The sequence below is a fragment of the Camarhynchus parvulus genome, chromosome 2 (assembly GCF_901933205.1).
Source record: "Camarhynchus parvulus chromosome 2, STF_HiC, whole genome shotgun sequence".
NCBI classification, from domain to species: Eukaryota; Metazoa; Chordata; class Aves; order Passeriformes; family Thraupidae; genus Camarhynchus; species Camarhynchus parvulus.
The window spans coordinates 47,425,863-47,452,547 of NC_044572.1; the positions used below are offsets into that span (position 1 = coordinate 47,425,863).

A 26,685-nucleotide genomic window follows, 5' to 3' on the forward strand; every position below is an offset into this window, starting at 1 on the left:
CCCTTGTCTTCTTGCAGGTCCACATTGTAGCTGGAACTGGTGCTTCTTAAATGGTTCTCACAGAAAACTAAGTTCTTGTTGGGCTAATGAGACAAATCAGAGGTTCATCTGTCACTGAGGTGAACCTTGTCTCCTAAGTGTGTTCCTGCAGTGCACTAAATTGTTCCCAGGTTCTTTTAAAGACTGCTTTCAAGAGGGTTTTTCTGATTCACTGAAGTTATTTACCATTAAACACTTTCTTGTTTAGTGGCAGAACATTTTCTTTCCCAAACTCCATGACAAACTCTGGTCCTTTTGGGACTTCTATGCCAATCCAGATGCCTGAGTTTAGTTTCTTCCCTGCTAACAGAGGAACACCATATGCTGATAGTTGACATTGCCAAAATATATCAATGTACTTTCTTTCCTTGCCAGGAGAGAGGGAAAAATCTCTGCCTGCTGTAAGACAAGATAGTAAAAAAAAAAAAAAAAAGTTAAGCAAGAAGAAGGTTCCTATTTTGCTTTTGTCGGCAAGCAAGAAGCTTTGGTTTGTTTTGCAGATTCTGTTCTGGAAAATTTTCTAGACTTGTTTCACTACTTTTCAGAGAGACAGTCAGCTGTATTTTGATCTACAAAAATATTAAACTTACTAAATGCATCCCCTCACCCCTACTATATCTGTTCCATTGTGCAGAGATACATATCACCCAGAAATATCAATATGAGTCCATGATTACTTTAAATCATGGAATGTTTTTTTAAATAAATTTCTTACAGCTGCACATATATCACCTTTTCGTATGGAGTAACTCACTGAGAGAAGATGTGTTCACTTAGTATCATTGAAGTTGTCAAAGCATATGTTGTTCAGAATTACTCTTGATTGCAGTGCTCTTGACTGGTGAACTGATTTCACTTTCAGCATCCTTTGGGCCGGATAAACTTGGCTAACTGCACGAATCATCAGATCGAACCTGCCAACAGGGAGTTCTGTGCCCGTCCCAACACTTTTGAACTAATAACTGTCCGACCTCAGAGAGAAGATGACCGAGAGACCCTTGTCAGCCAATGCAGAGACACACTCTGTGTTACAAAGTGAGTGCATAAAATCATGGAGATTGTGGGAGGGTATTTTACCTCATGTGATAGTTGTAGTAATGTAGGAGCTTTACAACTTTGTCATAATAATGCAAAGGTCATTTAAACGCTGAGGTTTTGGATGGCACTTGAACTGTTTTGTTCACTTTTAGTCCTAACTGCTTTCTAGAAGTGGAAATGCCAGGTGGCTTGGTAGCAGGATGGTGGAATGTTTGACTTAATTTTTAACCCTACTATTTCTTCTGGGCTTCTGTGGTTGATCAGCTTGACATTTGTCACAATAAATAATTGGAAGTGGAGAGTAATCCATAGGGTTCCTTGCCTCCTAGGAACTGGCTGTCTGCTGATACTAAAGAAGAACGTAACCTTTGGATGCAAAAGCTCAACCAAGTCCTCATCGACCTTCGCATGTGGCAGCCTGATGCCTGCTACAAACCTTCTGGAAAGCTTTAAACTTGGGAAGGGAACTACACAAGAAAAGAATTTAAATGAAAATGTTGGAAGTCCTCTGGGTCACTTATGCTTTAAGTTTGAGAGAGTATTTAACATTATACAGGTCTATGTTATGCAGTATTTTTATTTCACTTAAAAAATTTTAAAACCTTCTTACTTCCTAGTTTTGAGTATGGTAGGAAGCAATTAGCTTCTTTGAAATGTGCTAAATATTTATATAACTCCTTTTTTGGAAGTCTTCTAGCTAGGTGCATTCTCTTTTTTAAACAACTAAATTATTGCAGGAAATCACACTTCAGGGTAGTAAGAGGGGCACTAGCTAGTGAAAGACAAGCTTTCCAGATAACTCAGATCCCTGAAAGAAGCAATAGTTCAAAATACTCTTAACAAGAATGCTGCTGAAGCACAATATCTAATGTTGTAGCATTTGTTGGGGTTCTTTTGTAATGATCAGGAATAGAAGTAACTAGTTAATTTTATTCTATAACATGCAGTATAGATAATTCTGCTTGTCCAGCATCCTTGTGGTCAGAACAAAACATGCACAACATATTCATACTACTTTTGCAATTTCTTACACAAACTAGTGTGGATAAGTGCGTGGCGTGTACACTATGTGATTTGCAGATGTGGAATTAAGTATGTGGTATATTGCACTTTGATAGAAATGTAAGGTCTTGAATATTATTTTTAGGACTGTTATATAAAAAATAATCAGACAGAAAAATTTAGGTTTATGGTTGTATACGTCAGTATTTCCTGGGACTTGTGGTTTTTACAAGCTAGAATTCTCCATTTGAGAACCAGGAATAGGTTAATTGGTAGTAAAAGTGCCTGTTTTTTGTTTTATTTGAAAATAAGACTTTACAAAGCTGCTGTGTACCAACTAATACTCCTCTGGCTGAAAGAATGGGTCTTCCTCCCCTTGATATACATGTCCACAAAGCATATAAAAGCAGTACTTCAGACCCATCATGAAAATGGCAACATTTCTCAGTTAAAACTTGCAGTTCTTATGGCTTTTCACTGAGCATATTGAAATTCCAGCTCATTACTTCACTAGGAATGCAGTAGTGGAAAAATTAAGGTTGCTATTGCTGTTATATATTCACACTTGAAACACTAAATTCTGTTACCTGATACTGTTTTCATCCTGCCCCTTTTGTACTTGCTTTTAAATCTCGTTTTCTTTTCTGATATCTTTAAATATTTCCAAACTATGTATTGAGATTTATTTTATTCATTTAAAATAAAAAGTAAAACCTTCCCTGCTTTTTTCATGTCATCTATGCAATTTGAGATATTAATTTGTAGGCTGAAGAAAAGCTGGACTCTGTACAGTGTTTAAGGAAGGATTCTATTCTGTACAAGTATCCCAGAATGCCACTTGATAATGTGAAGCCTTGGACATAGCTAGCTGAATTTTGTAGTTGGAGGCCAGATTGTCCATGTGCAGCAGCTCATCAAATATGAAGAGGAGAGACTTATTTTTTTTGTGACAGAGATATGGCAGCAGAATAACACAACATGGACAGTGCAAGAACAAATTTCAGTAGTGGATGTGTGGTAGGCTGTCTTCTTAAACTCCCAAGTGAGTGTTAAAAACCATTAATTTTTGAATTATGAAATAAGTCCACAAAAAGGTGTTAAGAACAGAAGTGGATGACATTCAAGGGAACATTTTTATTTAGGCTAATTGGACTACTATCCCTTGTAGAAACCAATCTTTCATTGCCCAAGAAGAAGTTCTCCTCATAAAGGAAAAGTGCTAGAGGTGGTGTTAAGTTAGAAAAGCTGACCTGTGTGGTGACTTCTGAGCACATGGGCTCCTGCAGCCAGCAAAAACATGGGATGCAAGCTTAGCAGGAAACCTATGCTTATGGCTTTCCTAGTTGGCACTGCTGGGTGCTGCCTCCTCCCCTCCCATGTTCCTCTGCTCTTTTGTGATGAAAGTCTGCAACAATGGTTACGTAGTTTTTCTATAATTGGAGCAGATTCTTTGTGAAGAGGCCAGACTGTGTGAATTCAAATAGCTTCAGGTAGGTTTAGATGTTCTGTACCTCAGAATGAGTTCCTGCTGTCTGATTTCAAGCAAAGCTTTGTAAAAACCATTTGCAGAGTAACATCAAGAGAACCTTCCTGTGTGCTTTGTGCTGGATCCAGCCAGTGACATAATCCCTTCTGTATTCATTCACATGCTCTGACTCCCCAAAAAAAGATCTTGACAGACCATTTCTTCTAGAACTTCATCCTGCTAATAAACTTTGAATTGCATGGAATTATAATAAGCTTTCCAAGATAAACTTTGTTTTCCCATTTCTCTTTTCCCTGTGCATTTTTCACCTGCAACCAGCCTAAGCACCAGGAGACAGTTAACCTAATGGAATAGACTAGAATTCATAGTTTGTCACTGCTTTAGCATAAGTAAGCTTTTTCAGCAGCATTTTTTAAATATAGGACATGTATTTTTAGAGTGGTATGGGTAAGTGATTGATGTTTGGGGGTGCAGATCTTCAGCTGTTTTTTGCATTTGAAATAATTGAGACATAGTGGTTGTAAAAGCTGATGGCTTAATAGTCCCAAAATTCATATTTTTTTAATAAAGATAGATAGTTAATGTATTATCGGGTTTCTGCATGCAGCTGGGTTTGGAGCTGCAGAGCTCACCTTGAGGTGCAAGGGCATGTGCTTTGGGTGGTGTGCCTTCAGCCAGGGGCAAGCCCATTCCTTGGTGTCCTTCAAGACCCTGTATCCAGCATGGAGCAGTTGTACTGGGCAAACCTTTGAGAGGCTTTGCTTTGGGATTTGGCTGTGGAGGTTTCAGGTTGTCTTTAAATAGATGTTCTAATTTTATAAGAAACCTTTTTTTCCCCATTGTTCAGAAATTCAGTAAGTTCACAAGTAAGAAAGTCTGTAAGAGAAAAATACTTTCCTCTGGGCAATGTAGCTTATTTTAGTTGAGGAAATTTCAGTTTTGCTACTTAGTAAAACTTCTAATTGGTGTTATTAAATCCCAACCTCAAATGAAATACAATAATTTGCAAAGAAATCGCCTTGAAAATTAGGCTTCCAAACATGACTCCCTCCCCCCTTTTAATTGCTACACTTCTGTGTGTTGGTGTAGAGAAAATAATCTGATATTCTGTAATTATTGCCTGTGCTGTACTTGGGCTGTAGTAAAAACATGTGGATGCGCTTGTTTCTGTCCTTGTGTTGTATTTAATGAAAGATAAGAGTCCTGAATAAGTAATACAAAAATAGGAGGTGCTTTACCTGGCCAGGGTGCATGGAATGTTACGTTGTTTGAAGAGAATTTCTAGAGGACGCAAGGGGATTTCCTTCTAACACTAAATAGTCTTCCCCAGGTGTGCCTCTCTGGAGTTGAAACTATTCCTTGGGAGACTGGATATTTTGGTAACATCTAAATGCCTTTAATGAATTGGGGCCTTATTAACAAGTATCATTCAATTAAGGAATGTATTCCCTTCTGGTTTCCTAAAGTAGGTGACTTGAATATTTACTTAAGTGTTAGCAGTCATCCCAAAGGAATTTCTATCTTAATATCTTAATAAAAACCCGGCATTGACTGTACCCTATAAAGAGGATCAGGATCTAGGAAAGCAGTAATACATGCTTCAATCAAAATAGTATTAGCCAGGTCATCCCCTGCTGGTTCAAAATGCTGAGTGGGTGCACATCCTACAGCCAGGCCCTATCCTTGGGTTTGGACCACAGCCCAAGAGCTGCCTCACGTGCGACAGCCTTGTGCAAGGGCTGTGATCAGAACAAGGAGCACAGCAACTCTACCTGAGCTTTGGGCTGTTGGGGTGTTTTAGTCATGTCATGTTAATGCTTGGTATTTACTGGATCTTTTTCACCCATAATTAATGGCACTTAATGCTCTCTGATCCCTCCATCATCAGTAAGGTTGCAAGTAGGGTAGAGCTGTCTCTGATTTTTAAATATTTATTTTGCTAAGAGCATTGGATAAGCTGGTGAAAACATGCAGTAATTTTCCATCTTCAAGTCTGCCTATGAAGTAAGGGCTGCCCAATATTTTCACTGATTTCCTTGGCCATGCTTGTAAAAGACATAGGACTGGGCATATTATTTTTCTTAGGAAGCAAAAAAAGCAGAGATACATTACAGGTTGAAAAAGGAACCTGCTTTTTAAATACATGAAGTGTTGTCAACCTAATATCTTATTAATGGGGGAAGAGAACCTGTGCTCAGTCAGCCTGGGCTGATGCTGCCAGGCACATCAAAATTGTAGTGCCTTGTGATTCCTGGCACACTTTAATAAGCAAATAGCAGCTAAATAATGTATTGACAGTCAAGGCACTTACATACACATAATTTATAGCAACATAATGAGTTTGGGGTCCCCCCCTCTCGTTTTGGGATCAGATTAACTGTTGAAACACTACAAATAGAAAACCTAGAAATGTTCTGCAGAAGGAAAAAAGATTAGGTAGGAGTAGGAGTTTGCTGTATGTGGAAAAAAGAAGAACAGATTTTCAAACTGGTACAGTAAATGGTCTAGCTGGCAGCTATCCCTTGATTTTTATTTCTGTATCTCCACAGAAAAAGCATTGTCTACTTGTGCAGGTGAGATACAAACTGGAAAGAATTCTCTTGTGTTAGTTTTACTCCTACTGGCTCTGATAACTTCCTTTCCCCCCTTTTTTGTGTCTTTAATCATCTTGACTCGTGGAAGCGCCGTCATCAATTGCGTGAGGGTTCCAGCAGTTGGGAAGTCAGTGTCCACCTTGATCTTTGAATATGGCTTCAATCTGATCGTTGAATGGATTCTCCTTGCCAAGCACTTGAGGCCACTCATGTAGTGCCTTCTGCCAGGTAATGCTTGTTCCAAGGGCTGCAGCAATCTGCAAACCACAAATGCTATCAATTTCTTGTGCCTCTGTAATGCCAGAGTTTAGAAGACCCCACCATAAGGCAGACTGCCCAGTATAACCATGTGATGGACTGTAACCTCTAACCAAAGCAAATACCCCATTCCAGCTGCTTGAGCAGGGCTAAATCCTTCTGAACAGTAAAAATAGGGTGAGGGCCATATATCTGCAACTCCCCGACCTGTCATTTGTCTAATAATGATAGTCTGTCTCCAGCCATTTCCAGATGCCTATGGTGTTTAGTCCATAAACTACTATTTAAAAGCCCTGAAGCCTGATTTTTTTTTCCAATGAAAAATTTTGAAAGTATGTCAAAAGCACCACCTGGGTATAATGCATAAAACTCTTGCAAGTCCAAAGGATTTTATGCTCCCAAATGCCTTTGGTACTTCTAATAAATGTTCTCTGTGCTCTGCTGGGAGGAAACCACAGGTGTTGAGTAAAAAAAGGCCCAATTATTTCTAGTTTCATAACTAACTGTGTCTGATGCTCTAAGTTTGCACCTGCTACTGGGTTGTCTTCAGAGTTTTTTTCCCCATGAGACCTGCAGAAATGATAGAGTAGCTTTTCTCCTCAATATCAGTCTCCCTCCAGCTTTCACAGAGGTTTTTGCCCTAGAAGTTATGTACCAAAGAGAAATGTTATCTGCTGTATTGCCAGGGTGAAAAACATCAGTGGTAGCAGAAAGGGACAGAGAGAAAAGCCTGAGTCTCCCTTGTCTAAGTTTTTATAGCCTTCCAAGGCATTTTTATTATACTCCTGACCTGCAGTAATATTTGGCCTATATGGGAACTTTATCTTCAATCCAAACTTTTCAACACACTGATATTGATTGCAATTATGAGGTTTAAATAAGGCTAACAAAGCCTTCTTTTTTTAAGGGCCAAGGTGGGTTTTTGAAATCAAGCTATTTGAGTACTGTTATTTTGGAGTTTGGGAAGATACTGGAGCCTGTGGCAATTTTTTATGTGCTACTTTTTTAATCCTGTGCTTTAAAAGAAGCTCTAATGATGGGCTGGAAGACAAATGTCTTTCTTTTATTTAAGGGCTCATGTACAAAGAGTAACATTTATGGGGTGGAGGCTCTTAGACTCTGGTCTCTCAAAGTCTTCTTAAGAGGGTTTTCTCCTGGTTGCAGTTTCTGTGATCAAACATTATCCTGGGACACCCTATGGCAGCCAGGGAGCTGAGACCTGACCCTGTCAGAGTGGTCCATTCTGGCATGGTGATCTCCAAACCTCCTTCACAAACCTCCCTAAGCCTTCCATGTGTGTTTTTAGCAGGAAAGATGGGGTTGGTTAATTGATTGGGTGGGTGGTTTAAAAAACCCTACATCTTTTGCAAAGGTACCACTGGAGGTATGCTCTACAGTGTTCAGACTAATGCTGACTCTAAGGTATGTGTGCTTAGACTGCCCTAAATTGAATTAGGTTCTGTGCACACATAATTTCTTGACATCCGGCTGATTTCAATAATTAATTCTGGATGAGTAGTTTAGCAGAGAAGGGTTTGTGACTCTGGAAATTGCTTTCTTGCAGGTCTTTTTTAAATTCCAGAGTTCTTGTACTTTGAGACGTGGTATAATTTTTATAAGCTTTGCAATTATTTTCTTTTTGTTGTTGTGAAGATGACAACCCCTAAGCAAGTTTTTAAAGGAAGTATTACCCATTCCTCACAGAGCTCTGGGTGACTGCAACTGGGAGGCAGCTGTGGTTTTTCAGCAGCTTCTGGCTATCTGCTTTCCCCTTCTGCACCAAACAGGTGATAGGCATGATTCTCAGCCAAGTGTAAATACCCAACTCATCTGATATGCGTCACTTCAGCTTTTCCACTTTATTTCTGGCTGGAATGTGCTTTGCTATGACTTAAGGAAGAAAAAGGGAGAAGCTAATCACACTCAAGCTGTGCCTTCCTGCCTGTATGTAAACATTAAGAATCTTCCAAGCGTCTCTGGTTCCATTTTGTGATGCTCAGGGCTTTTGCATTCTCCCTGGAAACATCATAAAAGCAAGAAATGGAGCCGTTTATGCAGGATCCTGTTGAAATGCATGGCCCTGTCATCCAAACAAAGTAATCGACTGTTCTAGAGGGAAGTGGTGTCCTTGAAGCCATCTGGCATTCACAAGGATTTGCAGTGAAATTTTGTAGTAAGGAGGAGATGCTGAAGAAAATCCCTGGGCTCCCTCTATAGTCACTGGGAAGGGCAAGTCAGATTTTTTCCAAGGACAACCAAGCCGGACTTTGGGGAATGGTGTCTCAAAAATACTCTAGAGGGAACTTGGGAGGACTGAGTGAATCACTTTGCTTTTAGGTGTAAAAAGTAAATAGTGTAAATTTCCTCCACCTCCATCCTGAGCTGCATATTTTGGAAACAATTTTATGGAGGTGAATTTTAGCTTTGACGCTTCACTGAAATGCAGTTATGCCAATTATGAGTGTTTTGTTTGCTCCCTCCTGTTTTGCAACTTACAACATGCAGGAAAACCCTTTTCTCACAAGAAATTTACAGGAAGAGAATGTGATTCTGGGCCCAGCTCAACAAATCAATACTTGGTGTTTATCCCATCTTTCATGATTTTTTCATATAGAATATTGCCTGGAGTGGGGACCATGGGGGATACTTTTTCCTGCCTGAGTGCCTAACCTTGCCTTTCTCCAATGCATGAAAAACTGCAATAGCTCTTATGGGACAGGGCAAGTGTGGCCTTTTTTCTTATTTTCTTTTCCTTCTCCTTGCAAGGAATGTAAGCTTTAGTTACAAAGGTTCAATTCCCTCCCACATCCCTCCAGAATGTTTGGACCTCTGGACTCCTGGATATATGTGCTAACACCTGCTTCTGCATACCAGTAGACAACTTTTTTTTTTTTTAATTAAAGATACAGTGGATAAACAGCAGGTGAAATTCAGAGGCTGACACACCACCTTATCTTGTCCATTGCTGTACCACAGTGATTAGGGATCACTTAGTGATCACAATGTGCCAGCTCAGCCTTGGGTTGAAAGGGAGAGTGGTTCCTTCATCCCAAACTTCAAAATTTCTTTGCACTGAAGGCAAGAGCTAAGGTTTTTATGCTTTCCTTATAGTGCTTCTCAATCTAAAAATTGGAAAATATTTGTCAGGTGCTTCGATATCTACAGAGGGAAAATTCAGCAGAAATGTGCTGGCTCGGAATCTTATCTGTTGTATTTATCAAGCTGCCTGTGAGGTGTGGGGAATAGCTGCAGGGATGGAAGCAAGAGCTTCTGTTCACTTGACAAGCTGCATGGAATCAATCCTCTCCCGCTAGGCAGCCCTGTGTGCTACAAAACCCATACCTGGCCAGAGGCATTTGTGTCAGGAGAAAGTAAAACTTTAAATAAAACTTGTATGAGGAGTGAGTGAATTGTTTATCATCTTCCTTAAGAAAACTCTAAAATAGAAGTCTCTGCTCATACTTCCCCTTCTATTTATTAAGAGAGTTACTCTTGGGGCAGAGTGCTACATCTCAGTCCAAACAGTGGTATGTTGATAACAGACTTCTCTAACAGGAAAAGAAAAATGGATTTACAATGGTGGATGTTTGGATAAGGCTAATTAATAAAACCTAGGAGGTCAATAACTCACTTGAAGTGAGGCATATCTACAGCTGGCACCTTGACTGTAAGGGAAAATGTACCTATAAAAGCATTAACGTCATGCTAGCAGCAGGAGGGAGAGATCATAACCACTGCAGGATGCCAGGTCCAGAGGGGGTGAAATATGGCAGTGCTTGACTGCATCCTGTAGCTCAGCGCTCTGGGGACTGCAAGCAGGTTTGCAGCTGCCCTTCAATGTCCTTTTGTAATTTTCTTGTGGCTTAGGAAGGATCCTGTTAAATAGTTGCTGCCTTCAACTCTGTGCTACCTTGCAGCTTCTGGTGGGATACAGGATGTGGGCAGGAGGCTGGATGAAAAGCTGTGATATGACAAGCCTGGCTCCCCCTGTGGCCTGGTGCTGGGGGTTATAAGAAACCTCAGGCCAGCCTTAGGCCAGGGAAAGACAGGAAAACAATGCAAAGAAAATAATGCAAACGTTTCCATTGCACTCCAGACTTTGTAGTGCAGTTTCCCTAGATGGCAGGGTTGGGAATGGGGTTGCCAGGTTTTCTCTAATTGCTTGCTTGCAAAAGGCCTGCAGCAAAAAATCAAGGCACACTTTCTCCACATCCCCAGGCTGTGAGTCCATACTTTTATGCAGCTGTCTCCTGGTACTTGTAAAGTAGACAGGCAGGAATTTTTGCTATGTAGGAGTCCCTCTTTGAACAGGAGGATCTTGTAATTTGGCAAGGCTAAGCAAGGCACGGTATGTCCCCAAGTGACTAACATGAGTGTAAAAGATAGCACCTAAAGCATCTATTTTCCCTTTGGAATTCCCCCTGCAGGTCTCCCCTAGCTTAATTGACAGAAGAGTCAATGGAGAAGCTGCTGAAATGCTGGAATCCATCAGTGCTTGCACCTTACTCCCGTGGAAGTGCTTCTTCACTGACAGCTCTTTCCCAGTGTGGAAAGCAGCATCACGTTGGGTCGTATGGGGATGGGGTTGTTGGAGTCAACACGTGCAAGGCATTATCCCACAACATAAAACTGGCCCATAAAATCCCCCCGTGAGTCTGAGCAGGGAGAGCTACCAAATAGCACTGCCAGTGGCTGGGCAGTGTGGTGGGGTTTGCTTGCAAAGGAGACTGACTGCTGCTTTGCTCTGCACAGGTATGTGACACCTTCAGGTAGTGTATAGAAAACCAACTGGCTTTGTTTGCAGCTGACTGCAGAACATGGTCTCTCCATGTGTTTTTGTAGGAAAAAACTAATTTGAAGTGAGCATGGTGGGAACCAGGCAGCCTCACGCTAGATTATCAAACCCAAGCAAGGACTTAAGTGGAGCAGCTGCTTCTCCTTCCCTTTTGTTTATTTCTGTAATAAACAGACTGTAAACCTTCTCCTTCAACCTGTCCTCGGAGGCCAAGAAAGCAAGTGAAAAAGTAATAAGATGTAGATGCTGAGCAGAAGCAATTTAAAAGTATAACTTCAAAAAGAATCTTTGCTCCAGACTATGACAGGCAAACCTTCAGCCTCAGAGGCTGCAGGGCAGCAGCAGGGCTGGTGGGGGCCTGTCTGGTTTCTGCAGTGCTGCCTTACTGTCCTGATCCTGATCCTGCAAAACTCCCATGAGTGTTTGGGCAGGCAGCTGGCCAGCCTAAGTGGCAAGGATCAGTTTTTGTGAATTAAGACCTATTTTGCCATGATGCTGGTTAGTGAGGGAAAGAGGCAAACTCCTTGCAGGACTCAGAGCAGAGTGCAGCCATCAGAAATATCAGAGATATTGGCTCTGGGGCTACAGCTGTCATTTAGATTGGCCAAAGAAGGCATCCTGGCTTGTGTCAGCAGTGGTGTGGCCAGCAGGACCAGGGCAGAGATCGTCCTCCTGTACTCAGCACTTGCGAGGCTGCACTTCAAATCCAGCAGTCAGTTTTGGGCCCCTCCCAACAAGAAAAATATTGAGGCGCTGGAGTTTGTCCAGAGAAGAGCAACAGAGCTCGGGAAGGGTTTAGAGAACAAGACTTATTGAGGAGCAGCTGAGGGAACAGCAGTTTTTTAGCCTGGAGAAAAGGAGGCTGAGGGGAGATCTCAGTACTTTCTACAACCTATCAGGATGTTATGATGAGGTGGGGATTGGTTTCTCCTCCCATTAAACAATTAAGAGGATATAAGAAAATGGCCTCAAACTGCACTAGAGAGGGGTGTTAGATTGGGTATTAGGAAAAATTATTTCAGGGAGAGGGTTGCCAAGCATTGGAACAGGCCCCCAAGGGAAGTGGGTGCACTACTATCCCTGGAGGTATTCAACATGTGCTGCTTTGGAACAGGAATTACTGGTGGACCTGGCAGTGTTAGGTTAATGGTTGGCCTCCATGATCTTAGAGGCCTTTCCAATCTAAATGATTCTATGACTTTCTCTCTTTTAAAATAGACAGATTCCCTAAATCTGCATCCCTGTGGCATGCCAGCTGGCTGCCTGGGGCAGCAGTAGGCACCAGAACCCCACCTGCTCCCACATCCCACCTGCTCCCACCCACCTCCTGGGGCCGGGTTTTTACCTGGCTGGGGTGGAAGCCGTCCACTGGCTCGATCAGCTGCCAGGGCTCGCCTCCCATCTTGCGCCATTCCTCGGCAGCTGCAAGGAGCGCAAGCAGAGGGGTTTGTCACCCGGGAGCACGGAGACACCGCCCAGAGACCTACCCCCCTCCTCCTCAAAGCATCGCTGGCGTTTTTAGGCACACGACAGCTCTGCGTGAAGATTATGATAATTCACATAGAGTTGTCAGAGCCTATAGTGTGTACAATCCCCTGTCCTTGGGGCAGTATTTAAGGCTTTATTGTTTTTTTTTTTTCCTCTGCGACATTTATGCAAGGAAGTGCTTTGAACATAAATGATTGTAAAACAATTCACTTTCCCTCCCAACTAAGATGGATGCTGTAGCAAGGAAAGCTGTAAATTATTTAATACTGATTTAACACTTTTGCGTTTCCCATGTTAGTTGCATCTTCAGCAGTGCAAAAGAAAAAGTAGAGATAAAGAAAACAGCACTTTTTAGAGAAAGAGATGTAACAGAATATTCACATGAGCTGAAATCTGCATGAACAGGCTGTCATTTTTGGTTACTTATCTTCCAAGTGGTCTTTTTCAACTCCAACAAAATAACCTTTTGAATTACATAAGCGTGACATTCAATGCAAATGATGCTGTGCTGTAAGCCCTGGAGCCATTAGAGGAGTAAAAAGCTTTCTCTCTTCAAAAGGGCTGTGGAGTGATCAAACATGGGACTAGTGGATATGGCATTAACAGACTGTAAATTCAATAATTCCTTTCATAATGACAGATTAAGAATTCTTAATAGCATTATGCAAGCATCCTGTCAGGAGGAAAATGTTCTCCATTCAAGCGCCACAGTTTGATCTGGGCTCACTGCTGGTTTTTGGACCCTGGCTATTGTGTCAAAAAGCGATGTCTGGGTCCCCATGCTAACTCTAATTCACAGAAAGGTGATATTCCTGCTTTGACTGTAGAAACCCACTTGTGATGCTTCAGGCACTGCCCAAAGTAACCTGTTTGAAGACATGGGGCTTGTAGGTTTGTTTCAAATTTGCAGTATGTGGGGCATAACACATATTTATGTTAGATTCCAGCATGCAGTACACATACAGATGCACAGTGAACTTACCCTAACTTACCCTACCCCTTATATGTGATATTGTACATGGAGTACAAGGCTGTGTACTGTGTTTTAGTACATTTGTAGTTCATCTGTAGAGAGACTACTGTTCCAGTGCCAGAAACAGCAGAGGAGGAAGTAAGATATGTATCAAGATAGGTCAATTTGTACTGTTATACCTGAATTCCAAAAATCCTAGAGCAGTCAAGCAAATACCCACCAGCTGAGTATGTCCAGAGCTTGTCTTAGAGATGCCTGCTGCCTTGGCTGGACTGGACTAGAGCTTGCTTCCACCCACATCAAGGAAAAGGCATAACAAGCAACCCCTATCCCCCTCTTTATTGCACTGCTTCATAAAAGAACCACTAATTTCTTTAGTCAAGGTCAACATGTGAGCTTGAGTGTCCACCTAAATCTAGAAGAAACACTAATGTACTCAAATTTTACTTGGAGAAAACTGGGAGCTGTTCTGTATATGTATATGCCCCGGCCAGCCTGAAATCTATGTACCCAGTGTGTAACCACTGCTAAATATTTGATGTCTGGAGAGTTTAGGGGAGGATTTGCTGCTTCCTTCAGAAAGAGACCAGAAAAGTAGGTCAGCAGCCTTAGCTGGCTTTTGAGCACACTCGTGATCTGACAGCTTTCCTGATGGCAAGCTCGAATCCTTGGCTCCAGGGCTGCAGGAAATTTTGCAAAGTGTCTTTCAAAGCTGATGTTTGTATATGCATGTGTGATTTTGTTTACTTCATTTATTTAACGCAATGTAATCAAGAACAGCAAATTATATTAAGATGTTTCCTTTTGTGAAAGCAAAGAAATTAACTAAAGTTAGTAATTTAACTTATTAAAGTAATTTGCCTACCCAGCAGGTAGTTCATTCCAAATCCTAATGACTTGTTAAATATTAAGTAGCTGAGGCAAAAGCCACCAGGAGACTTGGACACCCTTGAAACTCTGTGCTACGAGAATGAGCTTGACAGTGGAGGCCACCTCTCTGACAGAAACTTTTGGACAGAAAGTCTGCCTCTCCCATCCTCACTTCTTTACCTCCTCCTCCTCCATATGGTCTTCATGAGACCCAGAACCAGCTTCCTGAATTGGGTCATGTAGGATAAAATAAGTTGGTGAATTTTGATGGGATTTGGCTGCAAAAGGAGATTTTTTTTTTAATAATCTTAGGTGCTGTGGCAGCTTCGTGCTTTCAAGGACAGCTAAGTACTAATGGAGAGAAGCATTAGAGAAGTACACTTTAAAGCATTGACAGGGTGCTTCTGTCCCTTTGTGGCTTTGGATTTAGATGTCTGCATGCTGGGATTTAAAATGTAGTCCCCAGACAAAATTTTTCAATAAGGACTACATGGAACTACCTCTCTATGTGAACATAAAAACAAGGAAATGCAGATCAAGCTTTTTTCCTAATTAATATATACTCTTTTTTGAATGTAAACATTCAGGCTATCTGGGAGAGGCCCCAGGGTGGGGAGGGCTGGAGCTCCTGCCCCATGAGTGGAGGCTGAGAAACAGGGATGGTCCATTCCAGGGAAGAGCCTGTGGAAAGACAATGTGGATGGGGCCAGTCTCTTCACAGCAATGCACACTGGGAGAGGGAGAGACAAGTTGTAACCTGGGAGATCCAGGCTGGATATAGAAATAAAAAGCTGTTTTCCGACTTTCCCTTCACTGTCTTAACTACTTGTAATATGTTGCCCAACTCAATCCCTCATCTCATGCTGATCCTAATTTTTAAAAACAAGGGGCACATTTCTCCTTGTGATGAATTTGAGCTGGTGCTGGATGTTGCCTCAAGCTGGACCCCTGTGCATCTTGCCAGGTAAGCAGAGCTGATTCAGGGATTCAGGGACAGGTGTTGGTCCCCAGCCCCACAGGGACACTGTCTGCTCATGCTCATGCATAATGACAAAAGTTTCCTGGGTGTTTTAATTTATTTTTAAGTGTCAGTTTCAGAAGAAAGTGATTTAGGTAATGCGCTTACCTAATGTCACTAAAGATCACAGAAGGACGAGTTTTGTAAGCTCTTCAAGTCAAAAGTTACAGTAGTATGTAGGTGTTTAAAGAAACATAGGAAAGATGCCAGTTAATCCTGGGAGAGGTGCTTCTACTTTTGGGAACAGTGAGAGGGTGGCTGTGTTATTGAGGTAGGGAAATGGCTGATGAAAGATCTCCTTCCCAAGGCACTGCTCAGCCCAGAGGAGGCAGCATGCTTGAAGTAAACTACATCTCATGAAGACCACTCTGACCACTGCAGGCATGCATCTCCAGCCTAGATAACCTGCTATAAAAGCAAGGTTCAGAAATAAAACCAAACCTTATGGACCCATATGGTTTGAGATTTCTTTTTTTTTCTTCAGCAGCCTGAGAAGCTGCAGTGGACAAGCAGGGAGGCCTTCTTAGCAGAGGCACATCTCTTGTCCTTGTCACTTTGCTACCCAAGAGGAAGTGGCCAGTGTGCTGTGCATCACTGGGGTGGTGGGTGCCAGCAGCTGGCGCCAGCGGGGACGCTGTGGTTCCCAAGGCAGTGGTGGGATCTTGTCTCAGGAAAGGTGCCTGGTTACCCCAACCATGGAAGCCAGGAGAAGCTGGCATTAAGGATACCTCCTTGGCCACAGTCCTGACAGCAGGGTCACCTAGGCTGTCTGACTGTACTGCCCTTCTTGTGGTACAGAGCCAAAATATGAGGAACATATCAGCAGGCCAGAACTTGAGTAAAAGCTTTGTGAGAAAGACAGGGTAAAAAACAACTTACTTTGTCTCAGTGGGAAATCCATGTAGAAAATATCAAAGTTGGCAAATTTCTCAGATCTTGCAATTTCTTTCAGGACATTGGAAAGTTGTAATGCTCTCTGCAAAAATCAAACGATTTAATGACTGTTCATTGCTATTCATGTTGCTTTGCATGGATTCAGCTTTTGTCACTGATGTGCAGGCAGGAATTTGAAAGCTAATGTTGCCCTTTCTTCTGGGGGACTGGAGGTGAAATGAGGCTCTTCATCAGAACATGGACTTGCATGAGCACCACCAGCCTTTGGAGTACCCAGTTCATCCTCACAGACGGCACTGAGGCCTCAGCTGATTTCATAAGTTTGTTACAGCATATGTTAATTTCACTGGAGTGCCCCTACACTTATATAAATATTCTAAGTTTCTTGCTTTTAGAGCTCTTTCTTAAAGAAATGCAAAACTTTTCTACAAGAGAAATGCCCTCTTTTCCTATTATCCTTGCCACTACTAGACTGGGGGTGATAATGCTTATCTATGCAGACCAAATTCCACCCTTACTTTCAGAAGAGTAAATTACCACCATTGAGTGTCTGCCTGATACATCCAGTGTAATTTCTGCAGCCATAACAGAGATCAGGATCTCCTAAATATTTAAATTGTGCAGTTTGGATAATAACATAGACAATTAGTTTCAGACAGGGGCTCAGAATGATTAATTCATACCCTGCAGACATATGCATTGTTCATGGACAGAACTTACATGTACTCTATGTTCTGTATTGTGGGTATGAATATATAAACTGCAATCCTGCAAAGGTTTAGGAATGTGCTTAATGGCCTCCTCCAAAGTCAAGGGGGACAGGGCATAAAATGAAATACATATGTAAGCTTTGGTGAAATTAAGGTCATATTTTGTTGTTTAGTGAATGCAAACATTAATACAACCATACACAAAGACGACACCTTTGATAACATTTGGTTACTGGCTCCTTTTACATGGCTGCAGGGGATTGCTGGGATTAAAAATCAGCTTGTACCATAAGAAAATAAGTGGCTGTTTTTATGTATCATTCACTTCTGCAGCCAGATTTTTAGGGTGAGTTTTAAGACATCTCTGTTCTGTCCATTCCCATTCCTGCACTGAGCCTGGATGCTCCCTGGTCACACCATCTGGTGACTAACTCCACAGAAATGTGTCTGAGGAAGATTAGCACAAATCCCAAATCAAAACAGGGTAAGGCTCTTGCTCTCAGGACCTGATCCTACAGCCAGAAAAATCTATGCAGCTGGCTTGTCATACCAACAGCTCACATGATTCAAAAGCCTTTCCTTTCTTATCAGGCACATTTTCTTCTTAAAGAACATGAACCTGAACAGTTCTGTCTCAGGGAGATCACATCCCTTGAGCATAAATTTGGGTATCTGAGAGGTTGTAACAGCAATACCTTTACAAATCGCTTAACATGAGCATGCTGCCTCCCAGAGCCTGAGAGGCATTTGAAAGAATAAGTGTGGATGTTTCCACAACCTCTCCTCACCTTTGGAAGAAAAAAGACTGTGCTGGCATCTTGTCTTTGAGGCAATTGGGCTTCTCTCCTCGGACCCAGGGCAGAGTGTCTGAGCACTGGGGTGATCCCCTTGCAGCCCCATTGAGACTTACCTCCGAGGTCAGATTCCTGAGGGTCTCGTTGGGGGTCAGCCAGCCGCTGCAGGGGCTCACCTGGGCAGGCATGAGGAGAGGGGCTTTAGCAGCAGACCAGGAGGAAAGGGGGGCTCCTAAGCTACAGCTGCAGACCTTACCTGGAGGCAGTTGAGGAAAGAGTAGACTTGACTGTACGTGACATCCTTGTTCAGTTGTCCTGCAAAGCACAGAGAACCAAACATCATGTGCCCGATGGCCAAACGTGACTTAATTCTGCTGTGCATTCCTGTGCCTTACACGCCTGGGTGGGGAGAGGCACCCCCAGAGCCTCACCACACCCCCAACCCCTAGGGTACACCCCACCACCAGAGCTGGGGTGCAATAGAGGTGGCAGCATCAAGGCATCCTTCCTGCTAAGGTGCCCGTGTCCTTGCAGTGTGCAGAGCCCCACACCTGCTTTTCCTGCATCCCTCTGTTGCCTTTCATAGCTGGTTTGTCTCATGTGTGGGGTTAGTCATCACAGCCTGTGCCCACCTCCAAAGTGCATGGCTGATATTTTCCCATTAACCTGTCTCTCACCCACCAAAGAAATGCAGGGTTTGCAAAACTGAAGGGTGCCTGTGTACACTCTGAGTTTTGCATTTACTTTGCAGAGGTTAGCCTTAAAAGGGAGAAACAATTTTGCTGTCATGGAGGGAAGTGGTTATGCTTGTGTGGGTGAGGAAATTTGAGCACCAAGTCAAGCACCCAGCTAACATTCCATAAAATTCACTGTGCTATGCAATAGCCTGGTTTGCTGAGAAAATGATCCATTTTCTCAATCTTTTTGCTTCTTTGGTAACTACAACTAAGATGAGAATTAAATGGCCACATTTTTTTGCATTAGTTGTATTATTGTTTGTAGTACGCTGATCATCCCATCAGGCTTTGATACTTTTGCAGTACTGAAATAGGAATTTCTTATTTTGTTTTTAGGAACTGCAAAGTACAATCTCTCCCAAGTGAAATGGGCTTAGGTTGCTTTGCAGTGGCTCCCTGATATGGATGTGTTGCCTGCCTTTCACACAGCTGCCCATCACCCAGCAGCAGTTCCAGCTGCCCAGAAAGCAACAGGTGGGGAGTTCAAAGATCTAGGAACACTTCTGGCTATTTGGATGTTCCAGATTCCTGTAGTTTGAAGCATCAGCCCTGGGATGGGCTGTTGTGGGGGCCAGGGATTTGGCAGAAAGACAGACCGATGTCTGGTCATGGTTGACTGGCAGCCAAATGGGGAAAACTGCTCACAGCCTGTTGGAGGATGTGCCAGAAGGGATCCCTTGCTGCAAAACGTGTTGCTTAGGATTAATTGGGTCCCTCCAAGGCAAATCAGCCCCTCTGAAAATTTTCCAACTGATCCTGTAGTTAATCACTCTTGATTTGGCTATGTGTTGTCTGTGATAATTAGATACCTAGTCAGAGGAACTGTCGCTGTGACAAACATGCACTGAAGGGAAGAAATTGTTTTATGTGACTAAAAATTAACTATGAAAGGTTTCCCCTGCCTTGAAAGGGGTAAGATTTTTCCCTTTTTTTCCTTAATTTTTTAAAATTGGTATTAGTATAGTGGTTATGAGAGAAAAATATAGGAATAGAAATGGGAAAGATGCGGGCCCATTGGTAATTACTAGGGAACCTTGGGGAAACCACAACACAGCTGCAAGCTGTGTTACCCTGTGGTTGCCAAAATCATCTGAAGTTGTAATCTACCATTTTAATGATGTGATTTAGCTTCTCTCTCTCTCTGCTGGTGAGAACTATTATGACAACAACTTCCTGCCTGTCAGATTCAAAAAAGATTCTTTTACTCCAATACAAATGAGTACATGCTTTTGGTCTAGAAAGCCAAGGAGTGAGTGGTCTGTTAATGGTTAGAGGTACTGCGCATTCACACTCTGATATGACAGGATCCCAAAGGTAGCCTCCAAATCTCTGAAAAAAAAAATGCCCCAAAGCACTCTGAGGGAATGTCCTAAAACATGCCTGCACACAGTGTGAGGTTTCAATCATCACATATAGGTAGTGTAGGAGGTGCCAGGCACCCAGTGCTGGCAGAAAATTTATTTCTCTAATATAAAAAAAGTCTTTTGGAACCCTCTGACTTAATCTTTTGCCTTGGTCCACATCCACTTTTACCACAACATCCACCCCTCAGAGAGTGTAAACCAAATGCCCATCTCCACTTGCAACAACAATCAGGATGAAATGCAGGCAGGCTGGCCACAATTTTGGGCCAAAACTGAGGTAGAACAGCTTGTTTACACCACCACAACATGTGTTGAGCCTGGTTTGGAGCTGGGTGGGTATGGCTTGTGAGGGAACATAGCAGAATAGGGGTCTATCCTGTCCTGCGCTGGGAATGGTGAGAGCTGTCATTCCTACTTCTGCAGCACAGCCAATATCTGCCTTGTATTTCTCAGATGTCCTCCACTCTGTCAGTTTTTCTTGAAGTCATCAATAAATTCATAGATTTTTCAGGGAGAGAAGCCAACATGAATGGGCAGGTGACCAGGAGGAACCCCACAACACCTCAAATTTACCTAGAGGATGGTATCTGTCGTGCAGGTTATCCCAGAGGAAGCGACCATCCACCAAGCCTGTTAGAATCACATGGCTGCCGTTTGGAAGATGGGTGTCCAGGTACCGCAGAGCTTGCACCACATTGGAGAGCATTTCTTTGGGTGTGGTCATGTGGGCCAGTGTGTCACGTTCCCTAAAGGAGAGGATGCCAACAGGACATTGTGTCAGGAATACTGTGCCTCCAAAAGGGCACCTGAAACAGTGTCATTTTCTCTGTCTGCTGCTCTTCCACATTAAGTCAGCTGAATAAAACATTAGAAAAATGCCTGAGATGTCTCTCACTTGTCATTGCCAAAATCAGATGTGACATAAAAACCTCCCTCCCTCAGCATACCCCATCTTTCTGCTAAAAACAGACAAATCAATCCCTTTTTCATAGAGTGGACTCCAGCTGTGGGTTAACCTCAGTCGGCAGCTAAGCATCACACAGCTGCTCACCTGATTTCCTTCCTCCACTTCCTCCCCAGTGAGACAGGGGAAGAAGAGAGAGTAAAAGCAAGAAAACTTGGGGGTCAAGGTAAAAAACCAAACCAAAGCAGTTATCGTTCAATAAGTGAGGAAGAAGGAGAAGAGAGAAAGCAAGCAAAGAAGTAATGCAAAACCAATCCCTCATCACAGCTGGGTGAAAGTAGAACTTCTTTCCCCATGGGTTCCTGTAGATACCTTACTTTCAACATGCTCTTTGGAGTTCATACCTTACCTTCAACACGCTCTTAGGATTTCTTTCCCCATGGGTTCCTGTACATACCTTACCTTCAACATGCTCTTTGATTATGCAAGGTAGGAATATCTAAGGTAGCTTTGTCCCTCACATGTCATACACCTCTCACTACAGCTCTCCAAGGAGGGCAGGAGAGGGGTCTGGACAAATGTGTGAGCCTGGAGAGAGGTGATACCTAAGATTAAAATAGTCCATTGGGGTACAGGAGCTGTGTCAATGTTCCACATGGACTGAATGCTCCCATTTTTTGACTCATTGTCAGGCACGAACCTCTTCAACGCAGATTCCCCAGCTCAGGCTTATCCTTTCCCTCTTGTATTTAGCTGTAAATGCTGCAGGAGTGTGAGGGGAAATTAAATCCTAAAGTTGAAATACATTTCAATTTATATAAGGAAAACAAACAAGCAGAACCACCCCAGGCTGCCTGGAGAACACTGCTTTAGTTATGTTATTATAGCAACCACTTTATTACAGAAAAAGCGTTTGTGCACTCTCCCACCCAAGAGCTATTGCTGTGCTCCCGTGGTGCACGTGTCCATAGCAGGGGCTGGCAGCAAGGCGGGACACAGCCCTGAGAAGGTTGTCCCATCCCATCAAGAGAGGATCTGTTAGAACCCATGGCATTCCTCTGGCTGCTTTGGAGGACTCAAGACCATGACAGGGGGCTTGAGACCTTGGCATGGAGTCAAAGACACCTGTGCCTTTGATTTTAACCCATGGAGACAATTACCAACTTTGTGCGAAGATTTACAAGCCACAAGAGTTTGAGTAGGATGATAGGGAATTTATCACAGGGTGAAAAAGTAGAATTTTGGGGATTTAGAATGGGGGTTCAAGAGGCAAGATGGAGGAATCTGGGTGTGTCCTGTCTTTGTTCTTCTTCTTCTTATCCTCCATCTTCTGCTGTGATGGTGACACTTCTGGATTGGTTTAGGGTAGAGACAGACACTCTAACAAAGGTGATAGGTATTGGAAAATTATTGTAAATAAAACACACGTAGTTTTTAGTATAAAAAATAAGCATTGCCCCAAGGGTGGTCAGTGTGCCATGAATTGACCTGCCACACAGACCTCAGTGGGTCAGCAAAAGAATTTATTAGATAAGAGAAAATAAACAACCTTGAGAACCAGAGCTGAGGAATCTCAACTTCTTCTTCAGTCGTGGGGCAGGGTAAAAAGCCTCTTTAATACCTTGAGAGCCATTTCAGCAACACAAAACCCGAGAAGGATCCATCCACCTTGGGAAGGAGGGTCTTGGGACAGTTTTCATTCTGTCTTGGTGGTGTGGCCCAGCTGAACAAGGTGTTCAGAAAGAAGGGTCAAGAAGAGAGACAGGGGATGTCCTTCCAAGCAAGAAGGTTGCACTAATGACCACCCTCATTGTTTTAGTGCTTCCCACATTTTGTCCTCTTACTTGTGCTCTTTGCTTATAGAAAAGCAATCACATTAGCAGCCAGAAAGCTCCATCCAGGTCCTTTCCTTAGGAAAGTCCTTTCATCTCTTTCTTTCCTTCCCAGGGGTAAGAGAAGGGCAAACTTGGTGCTTGCAGTGCTGAGCAAGCTGAATTGCATCAGATTCCTTGTCAGTGAACACCATAGAAGCAGGAGCTTTCCAAAGCACTGTTGCTCTGTCTTGAGGCATTCAAAATGTTTAGATTCAGAGGGGGGAAATGGATGCTGAATCCTGGGTGGGAGAGCCATGTTCCCTTAGAAGGATTTGGGATTCTTCACTGAGCTGCATTTTGCACACAAAATAATAATTGGGTGAGTTTCCTGGGCCCAGAAATTTATCTTTATGCAGTATGTGCTGCTGAAGTGTTTGAGACTTTCTAGCAGGGAGAACTGAAAAACAGCATTAGGATTCAGGTTTATGCTTGTGACAGCCACCAAATCAAGCTACTTTTGAGATAAGACTGTGGATTTGCTCTGAAATTACTTCATTTCACTTACAGGTGTTGCAGCACTTGATTTCAAAATACTGGTCTGATGTAAGGCCTCTACCACAAGTAAACATGCCAGCACAAGCCAAAATTAATATGACATTCATAATTCCCCTTTCTCCTGTCATACAGTGTTGAAGTCATGCAGATATGTCTTCAGATTTTTTTTCTGTGCCAGGCTATGAAATTAAATCAGAATGAGAAGAAAGCAACCTTGTAGACGTTCAATTTTGGCTCTGCCATAAGGACTCCAAGGTGCCTGGGCGAGCACCAGGGCCTGTTGTGGTACCCTCACCTCATTCCCCTGGGCTTGATGCACAGAGCTGGGATGCCCAGGGCATGAGGGCTACAGGAGCCTGCTCACACACTATTTTTAGGGCAGGAGGGGTGCAGCAGCTCTTTGGTGCTGATAGCTGTACCATAAAGGGGCACTATGCTCTTGCTGGCACTGGTGTCACTTTGTACAAGCTCCTTTCACGGTGGGTTGCTGCTCACCCTGCTTTGCTGCTGCCACCTTGCTGTTTGTTGCTGATGCCATAAGTGCAGATGTGTGAAGTAGAAGCTGGAGAAATGGTGCCATACCCAAAATGCAACTAAAATTTCCGTTCACTGTGCAGCATTTGAAACTTCTGGTGCTCATTATTTTCTTGTCTGATTTTTTTTTCCTAGGTCTCTGTATCCCCTATTCACACCTCAGTGGGCTGAGAGATACCATTGCCATCTGTCTTTATTTTTCTCACCCCCCTGTTTGGACACCACGGTGTGGAGACTACAGGGAATGTGTAACACAGGCTGCCAATTTCATTATCCTTTCCCTCTACAAACATCCCCATTACTCATTGCCCCGTTCTTTGCATGGGATGAAATACCTGCATTTTAACAGTGCTTTGGGAAGAGCTGTGTCTCCAGTATGCTCAGCACACCGCCCTCTTTTGAAGCAAAAATACAGGATAAGGCCAGGAAGACTGGATTACTGCAGTTTAGAGCTGTCCTTGAAGAGATTTTTATTTGCCAAGCCCTAGGTTTGAAGTCAAGCCCATCAGATGCTCTGTATCCCCTGTAACCTCTGTTGGTACATCAGAGCCAGGGCAACTACACAGTAACAGGACACTGAAACAAATCTCTCTCTGCTGTCCATCCCCCTCAATGCAAACAGCACGATGCTACAGAAGCTGTGGCATCTTTCCTTGCAGGAGTCACAGGGATCACTACAGCCTGATAGCCTCTTTTGATGCTGTGAATGTTTTGGAAGAAAACAGACAGAAAACAGCAGTGAGAATTTGAGCAGACAAAAGTGTTTCTGCCAGATAGTGAATGCTGGGATAAAAAAAAAAATCAGAGTTTCAAGCAAGCATTAAATACTGCTCTGGAAGGTTTTGGAATATACAAATGGGTGAGGCAAGGTCAAAACGGTTTAAATTTCTGGAAAATTTCTTTTTACTTCAGATGAGTAGAAAGCAGTGTTAGAGACAGGGTAAGCAAAAGGAATAGCCTGCAGAATGAGGAATAAAAAAAAGGAAAAAGAGGTGCTTTTAACAAAGGCAGTGACACAGCAGAATTGAAATATTGTGCACGACAGAGCCTGGGCCAAGCCTGTGAGAAGACACCTTGAAAGTCTCCATGGCAGGAGCCATGGACTTCAGCAAAGAGGAATTTTTATTTTTTGTGGAGGGGGAAGTAGGGGCTTTATCATCCTGGCAATGGATGCAATGATCTCTCCATAAGCTTCCCAGTAAATAGATCCCCAGGACAGTCTTGTCAGCAAGTACCAGGAAGCCTGTGACTGCTTTTCCCTTTCAGCCAGAGCATGACAACCCTCATTGTTTTTGAGGATTTGTGCATCTTTTCCCTGACAGAAGCAGGGTGCTGAGGGCAGATTTGGCAGTTCTGGGAGGGGGTGCAGAGAGAGCACGAGCACCAGAGGGGGAAGGTTTCATGGGAGGCGATTTCTCTGCGCTGCCTGCATGTGGCTGGGGTGAGGGTCATGCCAGGAAAGGACCTAAAAGGTGCCCCTGTGGCCCCAGTTCTGCCACAGCTGAGAGCTCCCAGGTTCTGCAATGCTGAGGAAAGCCCTGCCTGGCTTTGGATATCCTCATCTGGAACACAACACCTGGCAAACAAAGTTTCAACCCATGAACTGCCTGTTAAGCAGTTTTAGGACACCAAACCTTGGCCATTTTCATGGCCACATCTGACAGTCTGCATATAGCTCCCACTTCATTATGCAATCTGCAGGTGAGAATTTTCAAAACCTTTGGCAGGAAACTTAGCTGAGTGTGCAGCATTTATTAAAGTGAGTGTTTTGAAAGTCTCTGTGTAAGTAAGATTGATTTCTTCCATGCACAAGAAAAGCTGAAGATTGACCATGGTGAAAATAACGTTGCACTAGCAACAGCACTCAGGCCTCCCGCAAAACCAAAACTGCAGCATGCATGTGCTGTGCACTGGCCTGGTTGCAAGGTGTTTTCTGCCTTCCCACTACCAGGAGGAAGGGAAGCATCCAGCTAGTGACCTCTTGGTGTCCCTGTGAGCACTGCCAATAGGTAATACCAGAACTATTAGTTTTGAAAGCTTTAATTCATTCTCCTGCAGAGTTTATGATGTGAATAAAGCCAGAAAGATAAAACACCTCATCAGGAGAGCACAGCAAAGAGTGCAGGAAGCAGAGGCAGGGTGAAAATGGACCTCGATAGGGGACTATGTTGTCATTCCTCAGAAATGATGAACCAGTCATGCTCTCCCTCCTGCGAGGAGGTGGCACAATAGGTAAGATGGATATACATGCTTTTAAACACTTCTCCCCTCCCCCCCCTCCTGTTGCTATTATTCATTTCCTCTGCTAAGTTAGAAGTAATTACCTCAGACATACCATTAGTCATTTTATGACTGGCTTATAAAAGAAAGAAAGAAACGCAAGCTCCAAATCAGGACTGGTAGGTGCCTATGACAAATACAGGTAAGGAAACAGCAAGTATTTTCAGCAGAAAATTAAGAAAGAAGGACCAATAACAAAGAAAAATGCCATGATGGACAAGCACAAAGCAGTGAGACACAAATGTCCAGGCAGGCAGCAGTACTCTAAGGAAGTCAAATTTATGCTACTATAAGTGTTCATTTGGTTTACACCTTACCCATTGCAGACATCATTCCCAATTGTAGCGTAGATAACTATGGCTGGATTGTCCAACAGCTGGTTCCTGGCCAAACTAAAAGATAAATATGGAGCTATGTTATTGGGGAAATACACTCTTAGTGTCTGAATCACACACCATGCTTGTGTGAGGTCACATTTAGAAGTATCCCACTTGGATATGGCCAATACTCAAATGACTGTGCTCCTATGTTTGTGAGA

The 26,685-nt window shown here is 43.0% G+C and overlaps 2 protein-coding genes across 2 annotated transcripts in view; one reads left to right on the forward strand and one right to left on the reverse strand.

The window, feature by feature from the left end:
* ANLN (anillin actin binding protein) overlaps positions 1-5,464 on the forward strand; it is a 29,535-nt gene extending 24,071 nt beyond the window's left edge. Inside the window, exons 23-24 of the mRNA XM_030971446.1 lie at positions 902-1,074; positions 1,407-5,464. Coding sequence (XP_030827306.1) covers positions 902-1,074; positions 1,407-1,530 — 297 coding nt within the window. The 3' untranslated portion in view covers positions 1,531-5,464. The remainder of the gene's footprint in view (positions 1-901; positions 1,075-1,406) is intronic.
* A 614-nt stretch (positions 5,465-6,078) lies between these two features.
* The window catches only part of AOAH (acyloxyacyl hydrolase), a 72,891-nt gene continuing 52,284 nt past the window's right edge, over positions 6,079-26,685 (reverse strand). The window contains exons 16-22 of the mRNA XM_030971447.1: positions 26,465-26,539; positions 20,634-20,806; positions 18,216-18,274; positions 18,076-18,135; positions 16,441-16,537; positions 12,558-12,634; positions 6,079-6,416 (exon numbers count right to left, since the gene is read on the reverse strand). Coding sequence (XP_030827307.1) covers positions 6,288-6,416; positions 12,558-12,634; positions 16,441-16,537; positions 18,076-18,135; positions 18,216-18,274; positions 20,634-20,806; positions 26,465-26,539 — 670 coding nt within the window. The 3' untranslated portion in view covers positions 6,079-6,287. The remainder of the gene's footprint in view (positions 6,417-12,557; positions 12,635-16,440; positions 16,538-18,075; positions 18,136-18,215; positions 18,275-20,633; positions 20,807-26,464; positions 26,540-26,685) is intronic.